Source organism: Saccopteryx bilineata, chromosome 5 (genome assembly GCF_036850765.1).
Source record: "Saccopteryx bilineata isolate mSacBil1 chromosome 5, mSacBil1_pri_phased_curated, whole genome shotgun sequence".
Taxonomy (NCBI): Eukaryota; Metazoa; Chordata; class Mammalia; order Chiroptera; family Emballonuridae; genus Saccopteryx; species Saccopteryx bilineata.
In genome coordinates this window covers 18,735,435-18,760,092 of record NC_089494.1, presented here as the reverse complement: position 1 = coordinate 18,760,092, position 24,658 = coordinate 18,735,435, and the positions used below count along the sequence as shown (strand labels likewise).

The 24,658-nt window shown below is 51.7% G+C and overlaps 1 protein-coding gene across 1 annotated transcript; it reads left to right on the top strand.

Moving 5' to 3' along the window:
- The first annotated feature begins 1,942 nt into the window (after positions 1 to 1,942).
- On the top strand, positions 1,943 to 23,100 carry RUFY4 (RUN and FYVE domain containing 4). The gene is made up of 12 exons (XM_066280828.1): positions 1,943 to 2,016; positions 3,391 to 3,545; positions 3,663 to 3,766; positions 5,003 to 5,128; positions 5,415 to 5,521; positions 5,859 to 6,002; positions 6,457 to 6,526; positions 7,671 to 8,309; positions 9,034 to 9,140; positions 15,924 to 16,070; positions 21,931 to 22,041; positions 22,576 to 23,100. The coding sequence occupies exons 2-12, from the start codon at positions 3,500 to 3,502 to the stop codon at positions 22,676 to 22,678; spliced, it is 1,704 nt and encodes a 567-aa protein (XP_066136925.1). The 5' UTR covers positions 1,943 to 2,016; positions 3,391 to 3,499; the 3' UTR covers positions 22,679 to 23,100.
- The last annotated feature ends 1,558 nt before the right edge of the window (positions 23,101 to 24,658 follow it).

Genomic DNA, 24,658 nt, shown 5'->3' with positions numbered 1-24,658 from the left:
AACCCTGTGTTGAACCTCAGTGCAGATATATAAGATAGCAGCATAACCCACCCCCGCACAGCAAACAGATCTTAGGAGGCTGCAGCCTTCACAGTCCCACACAGGGCAGTCGGCCGGGATTGTGCCGGTACCTAGGACAAGGCTGCACAGTCCCTAGTGACCCAAATACCTCCCTCCTCTTCCTTCTGGGAGAAACCCAGTGCCCACACCTGTACCAGGCCTGGTGCTGCCCGAACAGACTCCTCATCCAGAACAAACACCTGCCTCCAGCACCAGCCTATCCCGGCCCCTGTGGGCCAGCTTCCCACCTGCAAGGCTCCAAGACTTACCCAGAGCAGAGAATGCAAGAGTGAAGGTCCAGCTGCCCCCCAGCCTCAGGTCAGTCTTGCCCTAATGGGGCCCTCCCTGTCTCAGAAGATCCCTCCTTCCTGGCTGCAGCGTCCTAGTCAGGGACAGCAGCCCCGGCTCCCAGGAGGGACACAGAGTCAGCTCCTGGACTGGCTCCGGGGAAGTGGACGCTGTCAGTGCCTTTCCCAGCACCCCCAGCCCTGCCCCTCTTGGAGGCTCCTAACCCTCACCTCAACTACTTGCCCTTTCCAGGGCCAGGTGGGCCATCGTTCTCCTCCCAAGGACACAAGAGACACAGGAGAGACCTCAACCTAACTCTCGGTGCCTCCACCTGGTCCTAGTCCAGCCCGTGCCCTGGGGCGGCCTGCCCCAGCCGCCACCTCCGTGCTGCCACCCGGCGCTCTCCTGGCTGGGCTCCTCACCTGTCTCAGGTGAGCGGGGCTGCGCTCACCGCCCGCTCCCCCCACCCGTCCTCGCAGCGCCCTACCTGGTGCGGGAGCCGCCTGCTCTCGGCGCGGCCCAGAGCCCCGGGCTCCCAGAGCGGGGCCCGCGCTGGGGCCGGGGGGCTCCCCGGGGGCTGAGGGCCGCAGGGGGGCCCGGGCTCCAGCGCCTCGCAGCACACCAGGCTCACCGTGCAGCCCATCCGGCCGGGCGCCCGGCGGGCCGGGACCGGGGGCGGGGACGCGGGCGCCCCAGCAGCTGGCCCGTCCCCCAGCCCAGGGCGCCTCCGACGTCGGGAGGGGGACGGCGACGCCCCCAGCCCGTCCCCTCCCGCAGCTTTCTCCGCCGGCACCGCCGGGAAGCGGGGGAGTACAGGGCTGGACGAGGGGCGGTGACACGGGCGTCCGGAGCAGCCAGTGACAGAGGGAGACCCGAGGGCGGGGACCGTGGGGAGGGGCGGCGGCAGGGTCGCGAGGACGGGGCGGCAGACCCGAGGAGAGGAGCGCACGAATGAGACCGACGGCGCGACGGAAGAGGAGGAAGCGGATAAGGAGAGATAATGAGGGACAGACGGGGAGACAGGAACGCGGGGGACCGAGAGGGGGGACAGCGCCTCTGCACAGGGGAGACCACGTCCGGGAGAGGGAGAGCCAGGCCGGGAGTGGCGCGCGGCGCAGGCGAGCAGAGCCAGGCGCCTGCCGGGGTTCCCGGGCGCTTTCTGGGGTTGTGAAACAGGAGTCCTCCCAAGTGCCTGCTCCCTATTCTCCGCCCCCTGTACCAGCCTTTGGGGCACCCCAGCCAGAAAGACAAGGACCAGTCACAGCTTCAAAAAGACAGAGCGCATCCAGGGTGCAAGGGCCTCAGTCGACCTGGGCAAGCACCTAGCCCATTCCTGAATACAGCATCTCACCAGTGGTCACTTCCCTCCTTTTAGGGTGAGCACCAGGACTGGGAGGATGGCACTGATGACCAGAACTCAGGGGTCTCTCTCAAAAGACCGAAGTAAAGAGGAGGAGAGAGACACGTGACGGGACCCTGTCCTCTCCTCCCCACCTGCATCCCACTCCAACCAAGTGAGGGTAAAAACCGGCGGAGCATCAGGTGGGCCAGCGTCGCAGACTCTTTGTGCCACCTGGTGGTGAGAAGGAAGAAAGACAAGAGCAAGTGGCCCGCGATGAAAAGGGAAGGAAACTTGAACAGCAGCAATTGCTGCTCCCCCGCCCCTGGGTGAGTCTGTTTTCCGCCAACTAGTCATCCTCATCTCAGCCCTTCTACCCTGGTGCCCTTGACGCTGGCTCTGCCACTTCTACCCCTCAACCTTCCGCTTCTCCGCCTCTGAGCAGGGTTTTCCCTGCAGGGTGCTGGGCTGGGCCTGAGTCACCTCCCCGGCAGCGGACTCTGAGAAGGCTGTGCTGGGACTGTAGTCACAGCGGCAGCTCGGTCTGCAGTGTCTGCTCCCCATGCCTCAGCCAGCTAGGCCTTCCCAGGTGAGTAGAGTGAGTCCAGGGTCTGGGGGAGGCTGGAGAAGAGAAACGCTGCCAGGAGCGGGGAGCTGAGGGACCTCAGTGGATATAAGGGACGGGACAAGAGGCATATAAGTGTTCCTGGATTTCATAATCAACCTGGGCTGCAAGGGACTTCAGAGGCCCCAAGTTCAAACCCTTGGTCTACATATGGGGAGACTGAAGCCCAAGAAAGGTGAGTGATGTGGCCAAGGTCATACGGCCAGTTTTCGGGCCAGGATGGAAATCCAGGTCCCCTGACTCCAAGCTGTGTTCCCTGAACACCACCCTCCACCCTGCCTCTTTACTCTCGTTTTCTACTCCTGTCCCCTCCACTGTGCCCACTGCTTCTTCACTGAACCCTCAAACTCCCGCAGGCACAACCTGGGCGGCCGGACACCTGGGTTTCCCACCCCACGCCCAGGCTTTTCTGCAGGCTCGCAGAATCAGCCCACTGGCCCTGGGGCGCCATATTCATACTCTCTGAGGCCCAGTACCCACTGGGGGTGGGGACAGGACAAGCTGAGCTTCAATTGGGAGAAGGCAGCAGGATTAAAACCGGGTGTCCTGCTCCCCACACCCCACTCCCAGCTCTAGGGGCCCACCTTACTTCCACCTCCCTCTCTTCAGAGAACGCACATTTTCCGCTCAGCTGGGTCTCAGGAAAGGATGAGAATGTATCTCAAGGATGGTGACTCTCTGGCATGGCACCCGGTGGGGGAGAGGGGTGACGTTTCCTCAGCCCAGAACCCACGTGGCATGAGCACTAATGAGGTCACTCACATTGAGTCTGGGCTGAGAGCACGGTCCCTGCGGGCACACAGGCCCAAGTTCAGATTCTAGTTTCACACCCTAGAGCTTTGTGACATTGGGTAAAAGACTTAGCCTCTCTGGGCTGCCTTTTCTCCTTGTACAGAATGGAGTTGATAACCTCCGAGGGTTATTGTGGGGGCGGAATGAGACAAAGACGTCAGGCACCCAGGAACTGCTCCATACTGGAGCCAGCCCATCAGCCTCCCACGCCAGCCTACAGGAAGGAGCTGGGTGTCACCCCACCGGTTTGCTCCCTGTGCCCTACAGACATCCGCTCCTTCTCTAGGTTCCGGGTCTTCCTTTGTGTAAGGAGACGGTTGGACCGCTGAACCCAGAGGCTCCTTCCTGGGCTGAACCACCAGAGCCACAAGGAATCACGTCATTTTCAAATACTCATGGCAGAAGAGGGGGCTGCCCTCAAGGTCACCAGGGACCTGAAAGGTGAGTGTCCTGGAAGGTTTTCTGGAACTGAACTGGGAGAGAAGTGAGGGGTCTTGGGAGCCTCTACCTTCAGGAACCACAGTCCCTGATGTCTGATGTCCACTATCGTCCTCACAGCTGCTGTCTCTGCCATCCTCCAGGGCTATGGGGATGGGCGGCCGGTGACAGATGCCAGCGCTGAGCTCCATAGACTCTGCGGCTGCCTGGAGTGGCTGCTGCAGGTGGGCCCCCCTGCCCCTCTCCTCTCTCCAGGCCCAGAGGGCCTTACCAGATACTGAGTGAGGAACCGCCCTTCCCTCTCAACCAGCTAGTCCTTCCTGACATCTGACCTCACTCACAGAGGCTGTCACCATAGCCTGGGTGGTGAGGTGAATGAAGCAGGGCTGGGGCGGGGGGCAGCCCCCCGGCTCTGAAGACTAAAGTTTCAGAGGCACAGATGTCCCAGGGCTGGCCCTCCTTGCTTCTGGCCGGGGCCCCAGGCATCACTCTCAGGAGCTGTTACAGAGCACGTACTATGTGCCAGGCACAGCCTTCACAGGGCCACCTTATTCAAGTCTCATTCTAGCCCCCTGAAGTGATGCATGACCTGCCCGTCCCCCACATACACACACCCTTCCTACTTCTCTGTGTGTGTGTACACGTGTGTGGTGTGAGTGCATATATGTGTGTATGTGTGTGGTGTGGAGTGGTATGGGTGTGTGTGTGTGAGGTTTGTGTATATGTGGTATGGGTGTGGGGTGTGCATGTATGAGTCACCTGCCAGTTTCCTCCATCTGTTGCCCTCCCGTCACACTGGCCTCCTGATCTTCTAAAGTGCACCAGCAATGCAACCACCTCAGGACATTTGCACTTTCTGTTCCTTCTTCTTGGAATGCTCTTCCCCAGAAATTTAGGTGGGACACTTTCTCATTTCCTTCAGATTTCAACTTGAATAGTGCATCATTGGTAAGGCTTTCCCTAGCCACCCTAATCTGAATTTTATCATACACGTATATTACACACACCACACATACATACATGCATGCACATACCACACAATTTCTATTTCCTTTCCCTGCTTTATTGTTTTCTCCTTAGTATTCAGCATTATCTAGCATCATATATATTTTTGCATATTCGATTTGTTTGTTGTCTGTCTCCCCTTCCAAGATGTAAGCCCATGAGGCCAGTTTGTTCATTGCTGTATCCTCTGGACTTAGAATAGGGTTGGCACATAGTAAGTGCTCAATAAGTATTTCTGGCATGAATGAATGAATGAGAACACTGAAGGCTCAGAGAGGGCAAGCAGCCTGCTCCTGGTCACACAGCCAGAAGGAAAGGCCAAGCCAGGCCTGGATCCAGGTCTGTCTGCACAAGCCCTTTCCACCTCTCCCACATAACTGCTCAGCGTGCTACAATGTGAGGCAGGTACTGGCAGAAAGCATTTCTCTGATTCCTTTCCCTCATCTTGCTCCCAGTTTGACCAGAAACAGCAGAAGAGCTTCCTGAGGCCTCGGAAGGATTACTGGGGTTTTCTCTGCACTGCCCTGTGGCGGCAGCGGGGGAACACGGAGCCAGCGCGCTTTGTTCACTCACAGGACAAGGTATTCAGGGCCACGTGGCAGGCAGGCCGGCTCCAGCATGCTGGGGTCCTGCCACCAGGACTCTGACAGGGGTCATTTGGGAACCAGAGAGCACAAGCCCGCCCAAGGCTCTTTTCTCACCCACCCCAGCTGCACGGACCGTTGACCCCTTGTTAGCACCGTCTTCAGCATCCCTCGAGCCAGCCCCTTTCCTCCCGTAGCCTCAATGCCCGTGACACCCTCTCCATGCTGGCCGAGCCCCCCTGCCCTCACACTACCCGCACTCTGTCCCCCGTGCACTCTGCAGCTGAAGACCCCCCTGGGAAAGGGCCGTGCCTTCATCCGCTTCTGCCTTGCCCACGGACAGCTGGCCGAGTGCCTGCAGCTGTGCCTTCTGGACCCGGGGCTCACCAGGTGGGGCCGCCGGGGCATGCTGCTACTCACACCATCTGAGCCCACTGTCTCTCCTTCGTGAAAGACCCCCTTCACCCCCAGAAGGATGGTTTACTATCAAGGAGAGAGTAAACAACAGAGATGAGGGGAAAGTCAAGGAACAAAGAGTAGAGGGGAGGTTGGAACCCAGCCTGGTATCGTCACGATCCTTAGGCCTCCTGCTCCCCAAGGGCCCGACCCTGCCTGTAGAATCGTAGCATCGTCCCATTAAGGTGTGCAGCGGAGGTGGATTCTCTGAGCTCGGGGTGGCAACAGCACCAGGGCCAAAGGCCAAGGGTGCCGATCACCGTGAACACAGGGAATGGTACGGCCCCCGGAGCCCTCTTCTCTGCCCTGAACTGCAAGAGGACGTCCTGGACTCTCTCTATGCTCTCAATAGAGTGGCCTTCGACTTGGACCTGCAGCGGCCAGACCTGGATGGGGCCTGGCCCATGTTCTCAGAGTGAGTGGGCATGCGTGGAAGGAAGCCTCTTTCCATACCTGCCGCCAGTGCTACCACCCCTCCCTCGCTGGCCCTGAGCCCTCAGCCTCCAGCGCCATCCCTTTCTCCCTCTCTTCCTGCTCCCTGAGCCCCTGAATCTCCACCTCCTTAGCCTTCTGTTTTCCCAGCTTAACCTCACTGTCCCAAGGTGCTGCAGAGAATGCACACTCTACAGAGCTACTGGCTGGCTGGGCCAGTGTTAAAGGCATGGCTGTATGGCGGGTTGTGGGGGTGGAAAGAAGGGTGGGATGCCGGATGGCTGAAGAGGGAGTTGCAGGCATGAGGGTGGGAGGGCAGGAGAGTGGATGGGGCGGTGGAATGAATGGGTGGTCGGAAAGATGGTATATACAGCATCCAAGAACCGGGACCACTTATGGAGAGAGACCCAGGGTCTCCCTGCTCCTGTCCCTTTCAGGTCCTGCTGCTCTAGTTCCAGCCGAACCCAGGGAAGAAGACCCAGAAAAACCAAAGATTCACCAAAAGAGGTGCTTCTGCCTGACCTTCATTCTGAGTTGCCTCTTCTCCATCTCTGCCGGGACCCCCCAGGTTGAACAGCAAGTGAGCTCTGCACCAACTGGACAGACAGAGAGAAAGGCCATGTGTGGACCTGGGGACTAAAGACCCCCAAAAAGCAAAGGCTCATATTCATAAGGTGGCGGGGATATTAGCGAGAGAAAGGGACCACTGGCACCATCTGCAGGAGCCAGCAGGACCCAGGGGAGGAGAGGGGCTGGAGAGGGTCACCAGAGGGAAACAGACCAGGGAAACAGCCTCTTCGGGACAATTTACAAATGCCTCAACTCCATTCAGGGAGCGACTGAGGAGCCAGATCATTTGGTTTAAATCCTAGCTCCTCCCCTTACTAACCGTGGTCCTCGGGAAAGTTATTTGTCATGCTTCGCAGAGCGATTTGTGAGGCTGCACTGAGACAGACCACGTGTAGCACAGCAGGGCTCCCGCCGTGTGCTTGGGAAGTGGTAGTTTGCAGTTACCATTCTTTGCACCCTCTCAGCCTCTGGGCGCCAGATACAGATACTATGAGGATTCGGTCTCTGACCTGAAGGAGTTCCAGGTCTGGTCAGGGAGACAGTCCCTAAAGGGCCACGTTGCAGCAATGCACGTGAAGTGCAGTGATGCAGACATGCCCAGGGGGACGAGGGGCCCGAGAAGGCTTCTTGGCGGAGGTGACTCTTAGCTGGATCTCGGTCTGTCTAAGCTTTCATCACAACCCTACAAGGCAGGAATTATTATTCTCGTTTCGCAGGCCAGGAGATACAAGGAGGGAGGATCGGAGGAGAGGGGTGGGAAGAACTTAGGGGAAATAGATCCATGCAGAAGATAGAAGATAGAAAAGAAGGGAGAGAAGGGCGTGGGCTAGAGGTGAGGGAGAAAAGGGCACCGAGAAGCACTGCAGCCTCCTGACCGGGTCACAGCTGGAGCTTCGGGTCACATCACCTGGTGTTGACAGTCAGATGCCTCAGATATGCTGAGTCAGCGTTTCCAGTGGAAGGCCTGGGAATCCACATATTGAGCAAGCCTGTTGCAAGGGGGCCGTGACCTTTCCTCTGCACTAGCTTGGTGAATTGGTGCTGAGAGGGATGGTGATGGGTTTGGGGGGCTTCTCTGCAGATCTCAGCTGTCAACAGAGTCCCCACAGGAGCCCAGCCAGAGAAGCCGCACCCCAGCCTAGCCAGCGGTCGGCGAGATGCACCAGAGGAAGACCAGTTGGCTGAACTCCTGTCTGAGCAACACAGGCATCTTCCTCCCTTTTTGGAGAAGGAAGATCCCAGGAGCCTCAGGGATGCCCACAGCATGTGGGAGCCATTCGGAGAGGAGCTGCAGCAAGACCAGGAGACGGGAGCCCCACGGACGGGGATCTGTCTGGAGAACTCAACACCCCACATCCAGGGGCAGAGGGAGGGGGCCACGCAGGCTCTGAACAAGGCGGTAGGGACGGAGGCTGAGGGTAGAGGGATCCTGCTGTGTGCAGAGGGTCAGAGAACAGCAGGGGGCGCTCACGAGAGCAAAGCAGAGCATGGTCTTGTCCAGAAGCTGCTGGTCCCCGGCTCCAGGGGGACAAATGAAGACTCGATGTCAAGGAACAGGCAGCGGCGCAAGGTGGCTTGCATTCTGGGGGAGCCCAGTGTCCTTCAGGTCCTGGGAACAAAGGAAGATTCCACCACAGAAAAGCCACAAGAGCAGACAGGAGTGACCAGTGTGACCAGGAGGGAGGAGCAAGCAGAGGTGGCCATGCAGGATGTGGTCAAGGTGAGGGCAGCTGAGCTCTGTTCCTGCCATTCTCCCCGCCCAGACTGGCCCACATTCTCCCCGCCCAGACTGGCCCGCAGTCGGAGGTCTTCGCTGGGAGCCTGAGAGCCGGGCCAGCCCACAGACCAGTATTTACCGGCCCGCAGAGGACTATTATTATTTGAGGATGTCTTTTGACAGCCATGCATTCTTCAGTTCGCCATAGCCCTCACCTCTCCCGCTTGCCTTACGCCAAGCCCACGTTATTCATCAATACCACCTGCCTAGCCCCTGCGGGCGTTGCATTGGAGGTACCTTTCCAACAGTTCTTCAGGGCAGTTGCTTGTTTTCGGGTTTCATAGCTCTCCTTATTGGCAGGTTTCCTGCCAATTTGTAAACGCTACTGTTCCAGATCGCACCTAGCTGCTGTTGTCGATGTCTCCTGGAGGCCACCCAAGCTGTTTCTAAGCCTTCCTTCAGCCTCCGCCCTAACCGGAGTCTTCCAGGTCCTTGAGCTTTGAAACTCCCACCCTTCAGTGCGGGAAACTGGTGGCTCCAGGCTCACCCACCGGCAGAGCCAGACACCACAGCTCCCAGTGCTGTCCCCAGCCCTGCCCCCACCCAAGGGTGGTCTCACATGGCTCGAGGTCTCTTGGGGATTTGTCAAGTCATTCTCTGGGCTGGGGTCTCTGCTCTCCTTCAGCTTCTCTTTTCCTTCTTCCTCCCCTCCCTTCGCCTCCCCCAGAGCCTCAGGTGTGGGCTCCAAAAGACCAAGGAGCAGACCCAGCACCAGGAGCAGCTGCTGAAGGAGCAGGAAAGAGAGCTGAAGGCACTGCAGGAGCAATTCAGCAGGTAACCTTGGTAACCACCAGCACACACTGTCCTGGAGGCTGGAGGGACAGGAGGGATTCCCTGGTTCCTGCCGGCATCCACCGTCAGCAAGCATCTTCCTTTGTTTTGTTTGTTTGTTTGTTTGTTTGTTTTTTGTACTTTTCCAAAGTTAGTCAGACAGACTCCTGCATGTGCCCAACCAGGATCCACCCGGCATGCCCACCAGGGGGTGATGCTCAGCCCCTCTGGGGCATTGCTCTGCTGCAATCAGAGCCATTCCAGCGCCTGAGGCAGAGGCCACAGAGCCATCCTCAGTGCCAGGACCAACTTTGCTCCAATGGAGCCTTGGCTACGGGAGGGGAAGAGAGAGACAGAGAGGAAGGAGAGGAGGAAGGGTGGAGAAGCAGATGGGCGCTTCTCCTATGTGCCCTTGCTGGGAATCGAACCGAGGACTTCCACATGCTGAGCCAATGCTCTACCACTGAGCCAACCAGCCAGGGCAGCAAGCATCTTCTGAGCACCTTCTGTGCACCAAGCGCCATGCAGGTCAGTTGGAGGCTCAGTTGGGATGCTGAGGCACACAGGGCCTTGTTCCTGCTCTCAAGGGCTCCCATCCTTTACCCCCTGGCCCGCCCTCCTTCACTGGCCTCCATGTGCAGCCCCCGGGAGAGGTCCACACATCCTGTCTCTCCCTTCCCTTCCCTCCTCATCTTGGCCCCTTCCCACTCCCTCTTCTGGGCTGTTTCTCTCTCTTTGCAATCCACTCTGCTTCCCTTCTCCACCACACTCCTGTCCCACTGTCTCTCATTTCCCTGCTCTCAGTTACACAACCGCTCTTCGCCTTCTGGATAATCATAATCATAACTATCATTTACTACTCTCTGGCACTGTCCTAGGTGCTTCCTCATGACAGCCTTGTGAGGTAGGTTCCCTAGGAACCCCCATTTTATAGATGAGGAAACTAAGACTCAAAGGTGCTACACAACCCATCCAACATAGTTCACCCTCCTGCTATTTCAGCAGCTGCTCCTGGTGCTAAAGAGCCCCATGATTCAGGTCCTAAGTGAATGCAGGGGCTTTGCCCACTCAAGCGCTTTCTCTGGGGATCGAGATAGGCTGGAGGGAGCAGCTGGGAGGCTTCGGGGAGACCACTCAGCCCCAGGCTGCTCCCTGTAGCTGGGGAGCCCCTGTCTCCTGGATTGCCATCCTGTCGCCTGTCATCCCATCCATCATTCAGTCACAAACTCTCAAAGTGCCCACTGCCAGGCCTGTTCTATGTGCCAGAAATCCTCTTGTGGATGAAACAGACACATTTCCCACCTTTATGGAACTTATATTCCAGTGGGGGAGCAGACAATAATATGATAAGTAAGTAAAATATCATACATGGGCCCTGGCCAGTTGGCTCAGCGGTAGAGCGTGGGCCTGGCGTGCAGGGGACCCAGGTTCGATTCCCGGCCAGGGCACATAGGAGAAGCGCCCATTTGCTTCTCCACACACCCCCCCCTCCTTCCTCTCTGTCTCTCTCTTCCCCTCCCACAGCCAAGGCTCCATTGGAGCAAAGATGGCCCGGGCACTGGGGATGGCTCCTTGGCCTCTGCCCCATGCGCTAGAGTGGCTCTGGTCGCGGCAGAGCGATGCCCCGGAGGGGCAGAGCATTGCCCCCTGGTGGGCAGAGCATCGCCCCTGGTGGGCGTGCCGGGTGGATCCCGGTCGGGCGCATGCAGGAGTCTGTCTGACTGTCTCTCCCCATTTCCAGCTTAAAAAAAAAAAATCATACATGGAATGTCAGATTGTGATAAGTTCTAAGGGGAAGAAAAGTAAAGCAGGGGAGGGGACTAGGCAGTTTGAGGGGTGATATTAAACAAGGTAGCATGGCCAAGGAATGCGTCCCTGCCAAAGTGATGTTTGGGTAAAGATCTGAAGGAAGGGAGGCATGAGCCACTTGGATATGTGGTAGAAGAATGTTCCGAGCAGAGGGAACAGCAAGAGCAAAGGCCCTGAGGTAGGAATGAGCATGACGGTTTCTAAGAACATCAGGGAGACCATCATGACCCTAGTGAAATGAAGAAAGGACGGCTGCAGGAAAAGGTCAGGCAGGTAATGGGGACCAGGTTAGGGAGACCCAACTAGGCTCAAAAAGACCTTGGCTTTATTTAACTCAGAGGGAAACAAACCATTGAGAGTTCTGAGCTGGGAAGGGACATGATGTGACTATTTGTTTTAATGTTCAAAACTATGCCATTTGATTTTTTAAACAAGTCAATGGTTTTCAGTGCAGTCACAAAGTTGTGCGTTGATCACCACAATCAATTTTAGAACATTTCATCACCCCAAAGAAACCCTGTACCTGTTAGTAGTCACTGCCCATTTTGTCTTGACCTTCAAGCCCTAAGCAACCATGACTCCGCCTTCTGTCTCTGTAGATGTACCTGTTCTCGACTGACCTATGTTTCCAAGGGCTCTGTGAAGCTAGTCTGCAGGGAAGCAGGGGTGGAGGCAGGGAGACCAATGAGGAAGGTACACCTTCCCTTCCCGTGCAGGGGAGGGCGCCATGCCTCATACAGGTACTGCGCTGGTGGCAATGCAGGTGTGGAGAAGCCGCTGGATTCTGGATCAACTATGAGGTCAGGCTTCCTGAGGGATTAGATGTGAGGTCTCAGAAGAAGACAGAAGTCAAGAATGACTCCGAGCTTTCTGGCCAGGAAAGCGAGAGTCACACTGACCATCTGCTGTGGCAGAGCGGGTTTGCGGGAACCCTGGGAAGTTGAGTTGGGAGCATGTTGAGGTTGATACACTGTTAAACACCCGAGCGGAGCCTCTGGGAAAGCCATGGGGTGTGGAGTGCAAGAGAGACGCATGGGCTCAGGGTCTCCTGAGGAGTCATTGAAATGTGGGTGGTGAGTAACAGAAGCTGCAGAGGCTGGGAAGACACCTCACTCCTGGGAAAGGGGCCACAGGCATTGGTGACAGGTATTTCAACACCAGGGAATAGAAGTGCCATGGGGTCCATTTAGTCAGTCAACAGTATTTATTGTGCCACTGTTGCATCAGGAGTGGGGGGTGGGGAAATAATAGTGAACAGACAGGCAATGTCTGCTCTCACGAACCTGGGCAGACAGACAATAAGTCAACAAGTGGAAATACAGTGTCAGGTAGTCATAGGTGCTGGGGAGGAAAATCGCTCCCAAGAACGCGGAGAGAGAGACAGGACAGTCTTCTAGATTTAGGATCAGGAAAGTCCTCTGAGAGTAGGTGATATTTAAGGAGAAAGCCCAACCATGGGAAAACGGGACCAGGAAGATATCTGGGGACCAGGCCAGGGACCAGCAAATGCGAAGGCCCAGGAGAAGTGTGCTTGGGGACGAGCCGGCTGTGTGGCTAGAGCAGAGGAAGACCCTGTGATGTAGGATGCTGGAGTGGAGTCTTTAGCAGGGGATCTCATGGCCTGACTTAGGTTTTTTATTTTTTAATTTAAACTTTTCTATTTTTAATTTATTGCTGACTTAGGTTTTTAAAGGATGGCTATGGCTGTACTGAGAGAATAGACTTATGTAGGCAGGGCTGTAGAGCCCCAGGCTAGACACACAGGGGAGATAGTGCCGACCATCCCAGCAGCAGGCCCCTGCACTTCCTTTGAAAATACACTTGGGGCCAGTTGGCTCAGCAGTAGAGTATCAGCCCAGCGTGTGGAAGTCCTGTGTTCGATTCCCGGTCAGGGCACAAAAAAGAAGTGACCATCTGCTTCTCCAGCCTTCTCTCCTATATCTCTCTCTCTTCCCCTCCCACAGCCATGGTTTGAATGGCTCAAGTAAAGTTGGTCCTGGGCTCTGAAGGTGGCTCCACGGCCTCATCTCAGGCACTAAAATAGCTCAGTTTCCGAGCAACGGAGCAGCAGTTCAGACAGGCAGAGCATCGCCTGGCAGAGGGCTTGCCAGATGGATCCTGGTCAGGGTGCATGCGGGAGTCTGTCTCGGCCTCCTTGCCTCTCACTTAATTAAAAAAGAAAGGAAGGAAATATACTTGGGCTTGAGATATGGGACCGTCGGCACCCATATCCTGGCTTTCTATCCGAGTGTCCCTGGGAAACTGGCATTCCCTACTCTTTCTTCAGGGGCCCAATTTGCAAAGGGTGATGTTTGGATCTCTAAAGTTCTTTCTTCCAGCTCAGATGCTCTGTGAGACCTTATTCTCCGTGAGGTAATTCCTCTGTCCTCTGGGTAGAAGCTCAGTGCAAAGTGATTAGGACAGGTACAAATGGAAGCTGTCCTCAGAGGGGGAATGAGGCAAACATCACTTCTCCCCACCCTCCACTTGGGTAGCAGCACTGAGCTCCTTCGAGGCATGCCAGGGGCTCATGAGGATTTTCCCTTGCTCCCACCATCTGCCCACTCGGCACTGATGCCAAAGCCACTGGCGACTGGGGCCGAGCATGGATGCAAGTGTGGAGAGACACAAGAAATGAGAGCTAAATAAGCCAGCATCTGGACCTCTGCTCCCTCCACTTACCAAGCTGTGTGACCCCGGGCGAGTGTTACTCCCTCTCTGAAGTTCCATTTTCTTTTCTGTGAAAAGATGACCATAGTACCCGTCCCATAAATTTGCAAAAGTTAAATGAAACAGGCTATTAAAGCACTAAACTCAGTGCCTGGCTCATAGTAGGTGCCCAATAGATTTTAATTCCTTTCATGTTCCCTACTGAACTAGGAATGCCTGTCGCTCCCTGCTTAAAAGACTTCAATGGCTTTCCACTGCACTGAGATTAAAGTCCGTTCTTCTTGGGGCCACTGAGGGACAGACCAGGCCCTGCCTGCCTCTCTCTCATCCCCAGCCTCTCCTGCCCATGCTGTGCATGGTGTTCCAGCTTCGCTAACCTTCTTTCAGTTCCTCAAACAAGCCAAGTTCTTTCCAACTTGGGGTCTTTGCATGTGTTCTTCTCTGGCCGGACCTGGCTGACTTCTCATCTTTTACATCTGCCTCCATGTCACCTTGTCTAAGAAGACTTCCCTGGGCACCCTCTCCGGTCTCTGTCTCAGCCCCTCATTTGTCTCTGTTGTGTACTTACCTTAATTATTTTCCTGGTCTGTCGCTTGTTTTGACCACTGCCCCAAACACCCATAGGAACCACTCTATGGCTGGCACATTGTAGGGGCTTAATAATTATTCCCTTCCACCACAAAGATACACACTAACCACAATGGTCCCATTAAGACCGGCACGGGCCACACAGAAGCCCTGGGGTCACTGGGCAAGTAAGCTATCTCAGGAAAATAAAACCAGCAGCTAAGAAAGAAACAGTATGAAGACTGGGGGGTCATTAAAAGTCAAAACATGGCCCTGAGCCAATGGTTACACACAAAAACACTCTTGTCTTATGGCCGTGGGGACCAGCTCTTTTGGAATTCCAGTGGCTGTCTTTGTGGTTTGATGTCATGGCCCACCCAGTGCTCTTCCCTGCAGCAGGCTACATGGCAGCATTTAAACATTAATATTTCAATAATGGTCAAGCCTCTCGCAAGCTTCTTCTCCCCAAACACACTTGAGTCCAGGGTCGTGCGCATGCACATGCACTTGCGTGAGAGGTCAGGGGCCATGTGCCACCATCGCGACACCTCCTGCCTGAGTGAGAAGCTGGGACCTTCTCATTTCCAGTACTGAAGCTTTCTTGGAATCTTCTAGGAAGCCACTAAAGACAAAAAGAGAAACAAGAATAGAGCTGAGGAGTTTCCAAGCCCAAAGCCAAAACAGAAACTTAAGAAAGCCATATTACTTTTTTTTAATTGAAAAGACAATGTAGCACAATTTTTCAAAATATTTTAAAGCCAAAAAATTATCCCATATCTTCCATCACTTACCTGCCCCTCAAAGACCACAATTGTTTTCAGACACCCGCCCCCCCCAGATAGACGCCGTGATTATGAACATGCCCTTCAAGAAGCTTACATTTTAAAGTAAAAATGTATTTTTAAAAAATAAATGGAAATGTAGCTTGTCTCCTCTACAGGACCACACAAGACTAGGTTCTGTTTTCATTTCTCTGCACAGCTGGTACGGAGTCAGCCTATATGTGTCAGTCCTCACGGTGCTCAGTCTGGTGTGTGATGCGGTGTTTCTGGGGTGTGGCGTGTGTTGTGTTGAGTGCGTGCAGTGTTTTGTGTTTGTGTGAGTATATGTGGTGTGTGTATTATTTATGTGTGGTATGTGGTATATGTGTTGTGTGGTATGTAGAGTGTGGTATGTGCTGTGCATGTGTGGTATGTGATATGTGTGGTATGTGTTATGTGTGCAGTGTGTCTGTGGGTATGTGGTATGATCTGAATGTATTCGCTAAGTGTGGTGTATGTGGTATTGTGAGTGTGCCATGTAGTGTGTGTGCTGTGCTATGAATGAGTGTCTGGTGTGTGTGCTATATTATAAGTGTATTTGGTGTATGTGTGTGTGTGTGCATAATGTGATGTGTGTGTATGTATAGTGTGGCATGTATGTATGTATATGTGGTGTGTGTGTAGTGTGGTGCATTTGTATAATGTGGGGAGAGTGTATGTATGTATGTGTGGGGTGTGTATATGTATACAGTGGGATATGTATATATATGTATAGTGTATGGTGTATGTGTAGTGTGGCATGTGAATATATAGTGTGGAATGTGTGTATATGTGTATGTATGTATAGTGTGTGCTGTGTGTATCACTTCAACTGCAGGCACCACCAGCCCCCCAGGGGCTCCCTGCCAGGCAGAGGCCCAGCCCGGCCCCATCCTCGCTGAGCTTTCCCCCTCGGAACCGAGCCTGCCTCTTGTGCCAGGTGTCAGGAGGAGAGGGCCCGGCTGCAGGCAGCGCTGGAGCAGGAGCGACAGGAGGCTGAGAGGAGGGACGCGGCGTATGCGGAGGAGCTCGGAGGGCAGCGGGACCTGGTCCGCACCATGAAGCGACGAGTGCTGGAGCTGATTCAGTAAGCGGGGGACAGGGGCAGGGGTGCGGAGGGGGAGCGGGGTGGGAGGTAGGGGCTGGGAACGAAACTTCTGCTCCATACGACTCTCAAGCGGGGTCCTGGACATTTTGTGCATACTAACTCATTTCCCTTTTTCAGCCACCCTGCCAGTTATCCCACTTTACAAACCGACTGTGCAAGAGGCTAGCTCAGCCAACTAGGACGCACAGCATATAGATTGCATAGCATCCTCTGAGTCTAAGGCACGCCCCCACCCCAGCCCACCCCACATACACACACACCTACTAAAGTCAGGAGAAGGGAAAGGAGCCCATGAGCTGAGAGGGAATTGGCAGAAGGGGCTGGTTGACTAATCACATGTCCTACACTTGCCTGCCTTCTGGACTTCTTCAGATCATTGAGCCTGTGGGCCCATCCTGGGTCAGTGGTCCTGGGTTCCAGAGGCCGAGCTCACCAGAATTAAGTCCAAACCACTAAGCTCACTGAGGGATGGAGATGTGCAAAACCTGGTTTCTGCTCTTCAGTCCAGTGGGGAGATAAGTCACAGACGTGTTATTATTCTTTAGACAGCTCAGGACATACGAGACCACTGCACTCGGGTCCATTAGAATGTGAAGTTGCTGTGGGATCATGTGAGACTGAATCTTCTTGCACAAAATCCAAGTGATAGTAAAGATGAGAAAAAGGACAGATCAACCTGAAAAGAACAAACAGAACACTTAAGGAGTGAACTGTCAACTAGGAGGAAGGGAGATATAATATATATGTTGAGATATATATATATATATAATATATTAGCTATATATCTCATAGAAGAATTTAAGGTAGCTAATAAAAGATACATACAAATATATGGTTAAGGGGAAAATAGAAGATTTTTATAGTAGACAAAAAAACGTATGCTCCCAAAATGTTAGGATTGAGGTTAGGGTTAAAACTTAGTTCTTAGCAAAAAGGGTAACACAGAAAGTTGCCTAAAGTTTACTGTCTGTTCAAAAGAAACATACCCATTCATGAGGAGAGAACAAATATTCTTCCTAGTGCTAAAGAAGTTCATCCTCACCCCCCCCCAAAAAAGAATAAATAAATAAATAAATTTATCCCAAACTACATAATATATTGTCCCAGCAAAAGCATTTTGGAAGATATGTTCCTAAACAAAAAGTGAAAAGAAAAAACAAAGAAACATGGAGGTTGACTTCTGCATCAAGATGCTAGACTGACCACACATAATTTAGTCTCCATTCTTAGATCTCACTAAAATGATTACAAACAAATAAAACTTACAATAGAGAGAAATGTGGAGGAACTAGCCACAGAGGAGAGATTTCGGCTAATTTCCAGAATCCAGAAAGTGAATGGAGAAGTAGATAACGGATTTAGCTCAAATTGGAACTTCAGGGCCCAGAGACACCAGGAACACATGGCAGGAGTGAGATGACGGACAGAAATGAAAATTAACTGATAAAGTCAGTAGAAAGAGCAGGGTACAACCCCTGCTTTCTGACTGCCTCCCCAACTGCAGAACATGCAACGGTTGAGGGGCTTATCTCCTAAGCAAGTAGTTTAAAGGTCCTTACCTGAAGAAAGTGGGATGCCCCGAGTAAAAGAGCAGTGTGTTCTGGCATTAGATTTTGGTGTGGCAGATAGTTCCCAGCCCAATCCTAAAGGAAAGCCATGAGTCAACCACCCCTGTCCACTACTTAGAGCTCCAGCAGCTATAATGCCACCTCTTAAACATGAAGTGGTTCCCAAGTTTTCGTAGGCCTTTGAGGACAGTCTAGCTCATAAAGGGGAGAGACAAAAGTAAAGAAAGATCCATCTTGGCCTGACCTGGGGTGGTGCAGTGGATAAAGTGTCGACCTGGAACGCTGAGGTCACCTGTTCAAAACCCTGCACTTGTCTGGTCAAGGCACATATGGGAGTTGATGCTTCCTGCTCCTCCCTCCCTCCTTTCTCTCTCTCTCTCTCTCTCTCTCTCTCTCTCTCTCTCTCTCTCTCTCCTCTCTAAAATGAATAAATAATAAATAAAAACTAAATTTAAAAAAATGTCCTCTTAAAAAAATTTTTTCTAAAGAAAAAAAAGAAGAAAGATCCATCTTCCATGAAACAAGACGCTATGAAAAGTGACCACTAAAAGATGAGAAATGGCCTTGGCCGGTTGGCTCAGCGGTAGAGCGTCGGCCTGGCGTGCGGGGGACCCGGGTTCGATTCCCGGCCAGGGCACATAGGAGAAGCGCCCATTTGCTTCTCCACACCCCCCCCTCCTTCCTCTCTGTCTCTCTCTTCCCCTCCTGCAGCCAAGGCTCCATTGGAGCAAAGATGGCCCGGGCGCTGGGGATGGCTCCTTGGCCTCTGCCCCAGGTGCTAGAGTGGCTCTGGTCGCAGCAGAGCGACGCCCCGGAGGGGCAGAGCATCGCCCCCTGGTGGGCAGAGCATCGCCCCTGGTGGGTGTGCCGGGTGGATCCCAGTCGGGCGCATACGGGAGTCTGTCTGACTGTCTCTCCCCGTTTCCAGCTTCAGAAAAATACAAAAAAAAAAAGATGAGAAATGTTCTTGGAAATTAATATATCACCAAAAACTTTCTAAATTCACTAGGATTGGAAGAGAAGATGAGGTAGTCTCTCAGAAAGCAGAAATAAAAAGCACAGAGAGATGGAACGCAAGAGAGAAATAATTAGAGGCATAATGAACCAATCCAGGAGTTCCAATATCTTCTCCCACCGACAGAAATTTCAAAAAGAGAGAGAGAATATATGGAGATGATCAGATAAAAATATGAGAGCCTTTCCCAGCTCTAATGGACACAGATCTTCAATGTAAAGATTTCACTAGGTGACCAGCACAGTAAATGAAAGGTGGGGGAGGGCCCACATCTAGATCCATCATTGTGAAATTTCAGTAAAAGAAAAATAAGAAGACTATCTTAAAAGACAGGTCACATTAGGCCCTGGCCGGTTGGCTCAGTGGTAGAGCATCAGCCTGGCGTGAGGAAGTCCCGGATTCGATTCCCAGCCAGGGCACACAGGAGAAGTGCCCATCTGCTTCTCCACCCCTCCCCCTCTCCTTCCTCTCTGTCTCTCTCTTCCTCTCCCACAGCCAAAGCTCCATTGGAGCAAAGATGGCCCGGGTGCTGGGGCTGGCTCCATGGCCTCTGCCTCAGGCACTAGACTGGCTCTGCTCGCAATAGGGTGACCCTCCAGATGGGCAGAGCATCGCCCCCTGGTGGGCATGCCGGGTGGATCCCGGTCGGGCTCATGCAGGAGTCTGTCTGACTGCCTCCCCGTTTCCAGCTTCAGAAAAATACAAAATAAATAAATAAATAAATAAATATAAAAGACAAGTCACATTAAAAATGTAGAACACAACAAATGTTAAGAATCAATGGTATAATACTGTCAAGTTCTGAGAAAAACTGAGTTTTGCCGAAAATTCTCTGTCCAGCCAAACAATGAAGCAAGTGGGGAAGGTGATAAAGGAAAAGACATTTTTCAGATAGATAGATCACAGAAAATTTACCTCCCACACCACCTTTCTTAAGAAGCTAATTAAGGATGTATCCCAGAAGAACAAGGAAGTAAGTCAAGAAAGAAGATGTGGAATTCAGGAGACAGTAGATCTGGCCCAAGAGAGAGCAAAAGGGAGTTCCCAAGATGACATATGGGCAGCAAGGCCAGGAAGCAGTCAGTCCAGGCAGTAGCAGAAGGATTGAGGGCCCAGGAGAAAGCCTCTAGGGAGAAAGAGAATCAAAAAAATATCTGATATGATGAAGAATTAGGGTGGGCGGAAACAATTAGGCTATGTTCAGAGGTGAATCTAACAGCGAGCACACCAGGCATACACCCTGGGCCCTGACTTCTGGAGGGCCCCGCAAAACCCCAACTTTACACTTTTTTCTAATGACAAGGGGCCCAATATTTTCTTCTGTGCCCAGAGCCTCAACTGACCTTAATCCGCCTCTGGCTATGTTAAAGGCAAGTCAAGCAAGGAACAAAGAAAGGCAGTTAAACACACAATGCAATAGACAGATAGTGGAGCATAGAATAGTACACCTGCAATCTATATAATTTTATTAACCAATAAATTTAATTTTTAAAAATGCTGTAAAAAAAAAGGCAATTAGAAAGTCCTAGAAAAACAAGAAATTTCCAAGGGAAATGTTATAGAACATAGCTCTGCATGAAGCAATTGTGGACTAATGTAAATACTAGTCACTGATCTTTTTTTCAATGTTAGAATCAATCTAAAGGCAAAGCACAGAAAACAATTGTAATTATGCAGCAAACATAAATGTTACCACCCGAACAATATTAGGTGTAGAACAGAATCCAATAGAACTCTCTGTGAAGATGGACATGTTTTATAGTTGTCCTGTCCAACATGGTAGCTACTAGTCACCTAGAGTGACTGAGTACTTCAAATGTGACTGGTGTGACTGAGGAACTGAAGTTTTCATTTTAGTTAACTTTAATTAAGTTACATGTAAATTGACATAGCCACAGGTGGCTGGTGGCTTCCCTATTGAACACGGCAGGAATAAATGACAGGTTAGGAGATGGGAGAAAAGAAGTGATGCTGGCATCATTGCATTACAGAATGGCAGTCAAAAGGCACTTCCTGTAGTTAATGGAATGAGTGAGAAATAAATGTGTAAGAATATTCTGTAAAAGTCCAGTAGTAACTAATAGAGGAACCAAAAATAAAGATATAACTACATTGAGAGGAAGGAAGAGGACTGAGTGGAAATGATCATAAATGAGCTAAATCCTCTGACATCAAAGTAAGGAGCTCTATAGATGTTCTCTCTTGATAAATCAAGGAGGAAGAACACGGGCATGTTACTTAAACATGGAAGTACTTTCAGGAGAAACAGCTAAAAGATATAAGAAGTGGTTTGCCACTGAGAATAAAATGGTGTCTATTGCCTTTTGATATAAGTCCTTCTGTGCTATTCAATTTAACATCATGGGTATGTGTCTTTTTTTTTTTTAATGTATTGTGTTGACGTGGTTTCAAGTGTCCCACTCTATTTAACACCCTCCCCACATTGCATGGCGATCTATCATTTTGATAAAATTTTAAAACAACCCACCTTCCTAACACACCCACTATAAAAAAACCAGTGAAGATAGTTTTGGAGGAGCCTAAACATACATGACTCCAAAACAGTTTGTACTAAGTGTCAAATAAAAGAAAATAGGCACTCTATGCTATAGGACTGGAGCAAGACAGCCCCAGGGGCCACTGCCATCAGGGAGCACTCCTTAGAGGAGACAGGCTATGAACAGGTTCTTAAATAGTGGGTTAAGGTTATGTTGGGCAAGAAGGACCTGTCACCATCCATCTGGTCTTCCTGGAAAGACTGGAATCTCGCTGATCTCTCTCTCTGTCTCTGCATTTTTCTCTCTCTCTTTCACCATTGCTATGTCTCTTTCTCTGTCTCTCTATCTTCCTCTATATTTGTCTTCCCCTCTGTCTGTATCTCTGTCCCTGTCTGTCTCTGCATCTTCCTCCCTGTGTGTCTCTCCCACTGCATTTATCTGTCTACTTCTCTGTGTGTCTCTGTCTCCCTCTCCAACTCCCGACTTCCTTTCTCTCTGAGTGGCTGTCTCTCTCTGTCCCTCTTTGTCACTCTCCCCATTTCTCTGTCTCTGTCTTTCTGCCTCACTGTTTTTCTGTCTCTTGTTGTCTCTGTGAGTACATCTCTGTGTGACTCCCCTGTCACTCTCTCTCTTATTCTTTGTCTTTGTGCTCCTCTCTCTGTCCATCTCTGCCTCTCCATCTGTGTCATTTCCAACTCTGTATCTTCCTACCTGTCTGTTTCCTCCCCCTGCCCCCCGCCCCTCCATCTGCCCATCAGAGAGAAGGATAGCCTGTGGCAGAAGGTTCAGCACCTGTCTTCCGTGGCCCCTGGATGCTGTGTCGGCTGTAGCAAGCTGTTTGGCCGGTTGTCTCGGCGGTACCCATGCAGGTAATGGGCAGAACATAGAATTCTTCCTCTAGGACAGCCCACGGCCCCCTGCCCACTCCAGGAAACAGAGGGACACTGGAACTGGGCATTTATGAAAGGCTACTTAAGCTGGCCCAGCACTTAACAGAGATAGGAACAACAACAGTGGAGAAAAGTCAGACAGGAATGGCGTCTGGAAGATGGGACAGTGTAACCCTTCCAAGAATAGGCTGATTAGTAGGCTTCTTGTCTGGGAAGAGGTTTCCTGTACAGAGGAAGCTGCTCCCCTCCCCCGCCCCGGAACATGGTGACAGGACAAGCAGCAGGAGAGAGGGAAGTGGGCCATCAGGAGAACCTGCCAGTTGGAACTAGAGGACTCTAGAGGAGTGGGGCCCGGGGACACCTTGTAGGAAAGGGGAGGCCTCCTAGGACAGATCCAGGGCTGGTCTGCTAGGAGACGACAAGCAGACTGGTGGACTCAAAGATGCGCAAACCCACGACTCCCTCCCCTGTGCACACCCATGTGCTCCTCACTCTCTCCACCTTTGTTCCCAGGCTGTGTGGCCACCTGGTTTGCCATGCCTGCTCTGTGGATTACAAGAAGCAAGAGCGCCGCTGCCCACCCTGTGCCCAGAAAGGAGAGCCCCAGGTCATCTGACCAAGACACAGGGAGGACTGGCCGCACCTGCCCACCCTCCCCGCCAACCTTCCGGGACCTCTGATCTGACGAACAGCTCCTAGAACTTGGCGACTCAAGGCAGACAGCACTTCAGTGGCCAGACTGTGGGGTGGAGAGTGGAAGGAACCAGGCTGGCGGTCAGAAGACTGGTGCGAGTCCTTATCGACCACTGATGAGCTGGGTGACTCTGGCAAAACTCTCAGCTATCCGGGCTCTTTCTGTAACATGAGGAAGTTGGGCACCATCCTCTCTAAAGTCTCTTTGGGTTCAGAAAGTCCCTGACCGAGAGAAAGATCCAATGGCCCAGACTTTCTCCTCCACACTCCCTCCTCACCCAGACCGCCCTCCACAACACTGCGCTGTCTCAGGGTCTTCAGGAGTTTCCTGTCTGGAGTCTGCTTTGGAGTCTGTTATTGTTCTGTTTTGTTTATAATGGCTTTTCCAAAGTGCTATTAACATAAAATACACTTCACATAAATTGTACAACTTGATGAATTTTGACTTTCATTTACACCCATGAAATCATCATCGTATTCAGAATAATGAACACATCCATCAGCTCCAAAGCTTCCCTGTGCCCTTTGTAATTTCTCCCTGCCCCTCCATTCTCCCCGTCCCCAGGCAACTTACCTGTTTTCTGTCACCAGAGACCAGTTTGCACTTTCTAGAATTTTATATAAATGAAAGCATGCCATCTTATTATTGGGATTATTTTTGGATTCATCCGTGTTGTTGCACATGCCCACAGTTCCTTTTCACTGTTGAGTAGTATTCCCCTGCATGGATATACCACCATTTGTTCACACATTCACCTGTTGACAGACATTTGAGATGTATCTTTTTTTAATTATTATTGATTTGAGAGAGAGAGAGACAGTGAAATAAATATCAATTTGTTGTTCCACTTATTTATGCATTCATTGGTTGATTCCTGTATGTGTCCTGACTGGGGATGGAACCCACAACCTCGGTGTATTGGGACAGTGCTCCAACCAATGGAGCTACCCAGCCAGGTCTGGGTTGGTTCTAATTTGAAGTTATTACAAATCAGTCTTTTATAATCAACTGGGTACACAACTTTATGTAGTATATGCCTGTATTTCTCATGGGTTAATACCTAAGAATGAAATGGTTGGGTCATATAGAAGATATATGTTTAAGAACTGGAGTTAAACTGCCTGAAAAATTAACTTTCTTAAAATCTATCCTGCTATGAAGCTAAACAAGATGAAAGAAAAAGAAAGAAAGAAAGAAAGAAAGAAAGAAAGAAAGAAAGAAAGAAAGAGAGAAAGGAAAGTTGCTGTGTTAGATCCTAAAGAGACTGTACGTTTCACCCTCCCACCAGAAGCATGTGGGGGTCCCCGTTGCTCCCCAGGCATCTAGTGTGGTGGGCAAGACAGGAGGCACAGGCATGGAACTTGGGCCTCTCAGTCCTTCCTTTCCCATCACTTTGGTGAATTGAACAGTCCCAGATTGTGAGTGTCTGGAGGCAGGGACTGAGTCTAGTTGATCCCCTGTGCAGTGCTAACTCAGCGAGACTTTTCGTACAGACAGTTGATGAGGATTTGTGTAGCTCCAGGGTACAAGATTATATCCCCTGACTGCCCAAGAAGATTTATGCAAATTGTGGCATTCACTGGGCACCCAGTTGTGGTGGTTTTGAGACAATGGTAGGATTCAGCCAGTTTGCACCGGTTCAGCAGAACCGATACCTAATTTTTTGTTGAGTTTGGCAAACCAGTTTTTAAAATGGCACTTGTAATCAGGGTTCTTTCGAAGGTGGGTGCCTGGGCAGCCACCCAATGTGGAAATAAAAAATTTACATTCCTTACTCTTTTTTTTTCCTTTCACAGAGACAGAGAGAGAGTCAGAGAGAGGGATAGATAGGGACAGACAGGAACGGAGAGAGATGAGAAACATCAATAATTAGTTTTTCCTTGCGACACCTTAGTTATTCAT

Excerpts from the sequence above, each read along its gene's own strand:
- RUFY4 (XM_066280828.1), top strand. The coding sequence starts at position 3,500 with ATGGCAGAAGAGGGGGCTGCCCTCAAGGTCACCAGGGACCTGAAAG. Across the intron at positions 3,767-5,002 it reads GCCTGGAGTGGCTGCTGCAG|TTTGACCAGAAACAGCAGAA; the intron begins GTGGGCCCCCCT and ends TCTTGCTCCCAG. Across the intron at positions 9,141-15,923 it reads CTGCAGGAGCAATTCAGCAG|GTGTCAGGAGGAGAGGGCCC; the intron begins GTAACCTTGGTA and ends CTCTTGTGCCAG.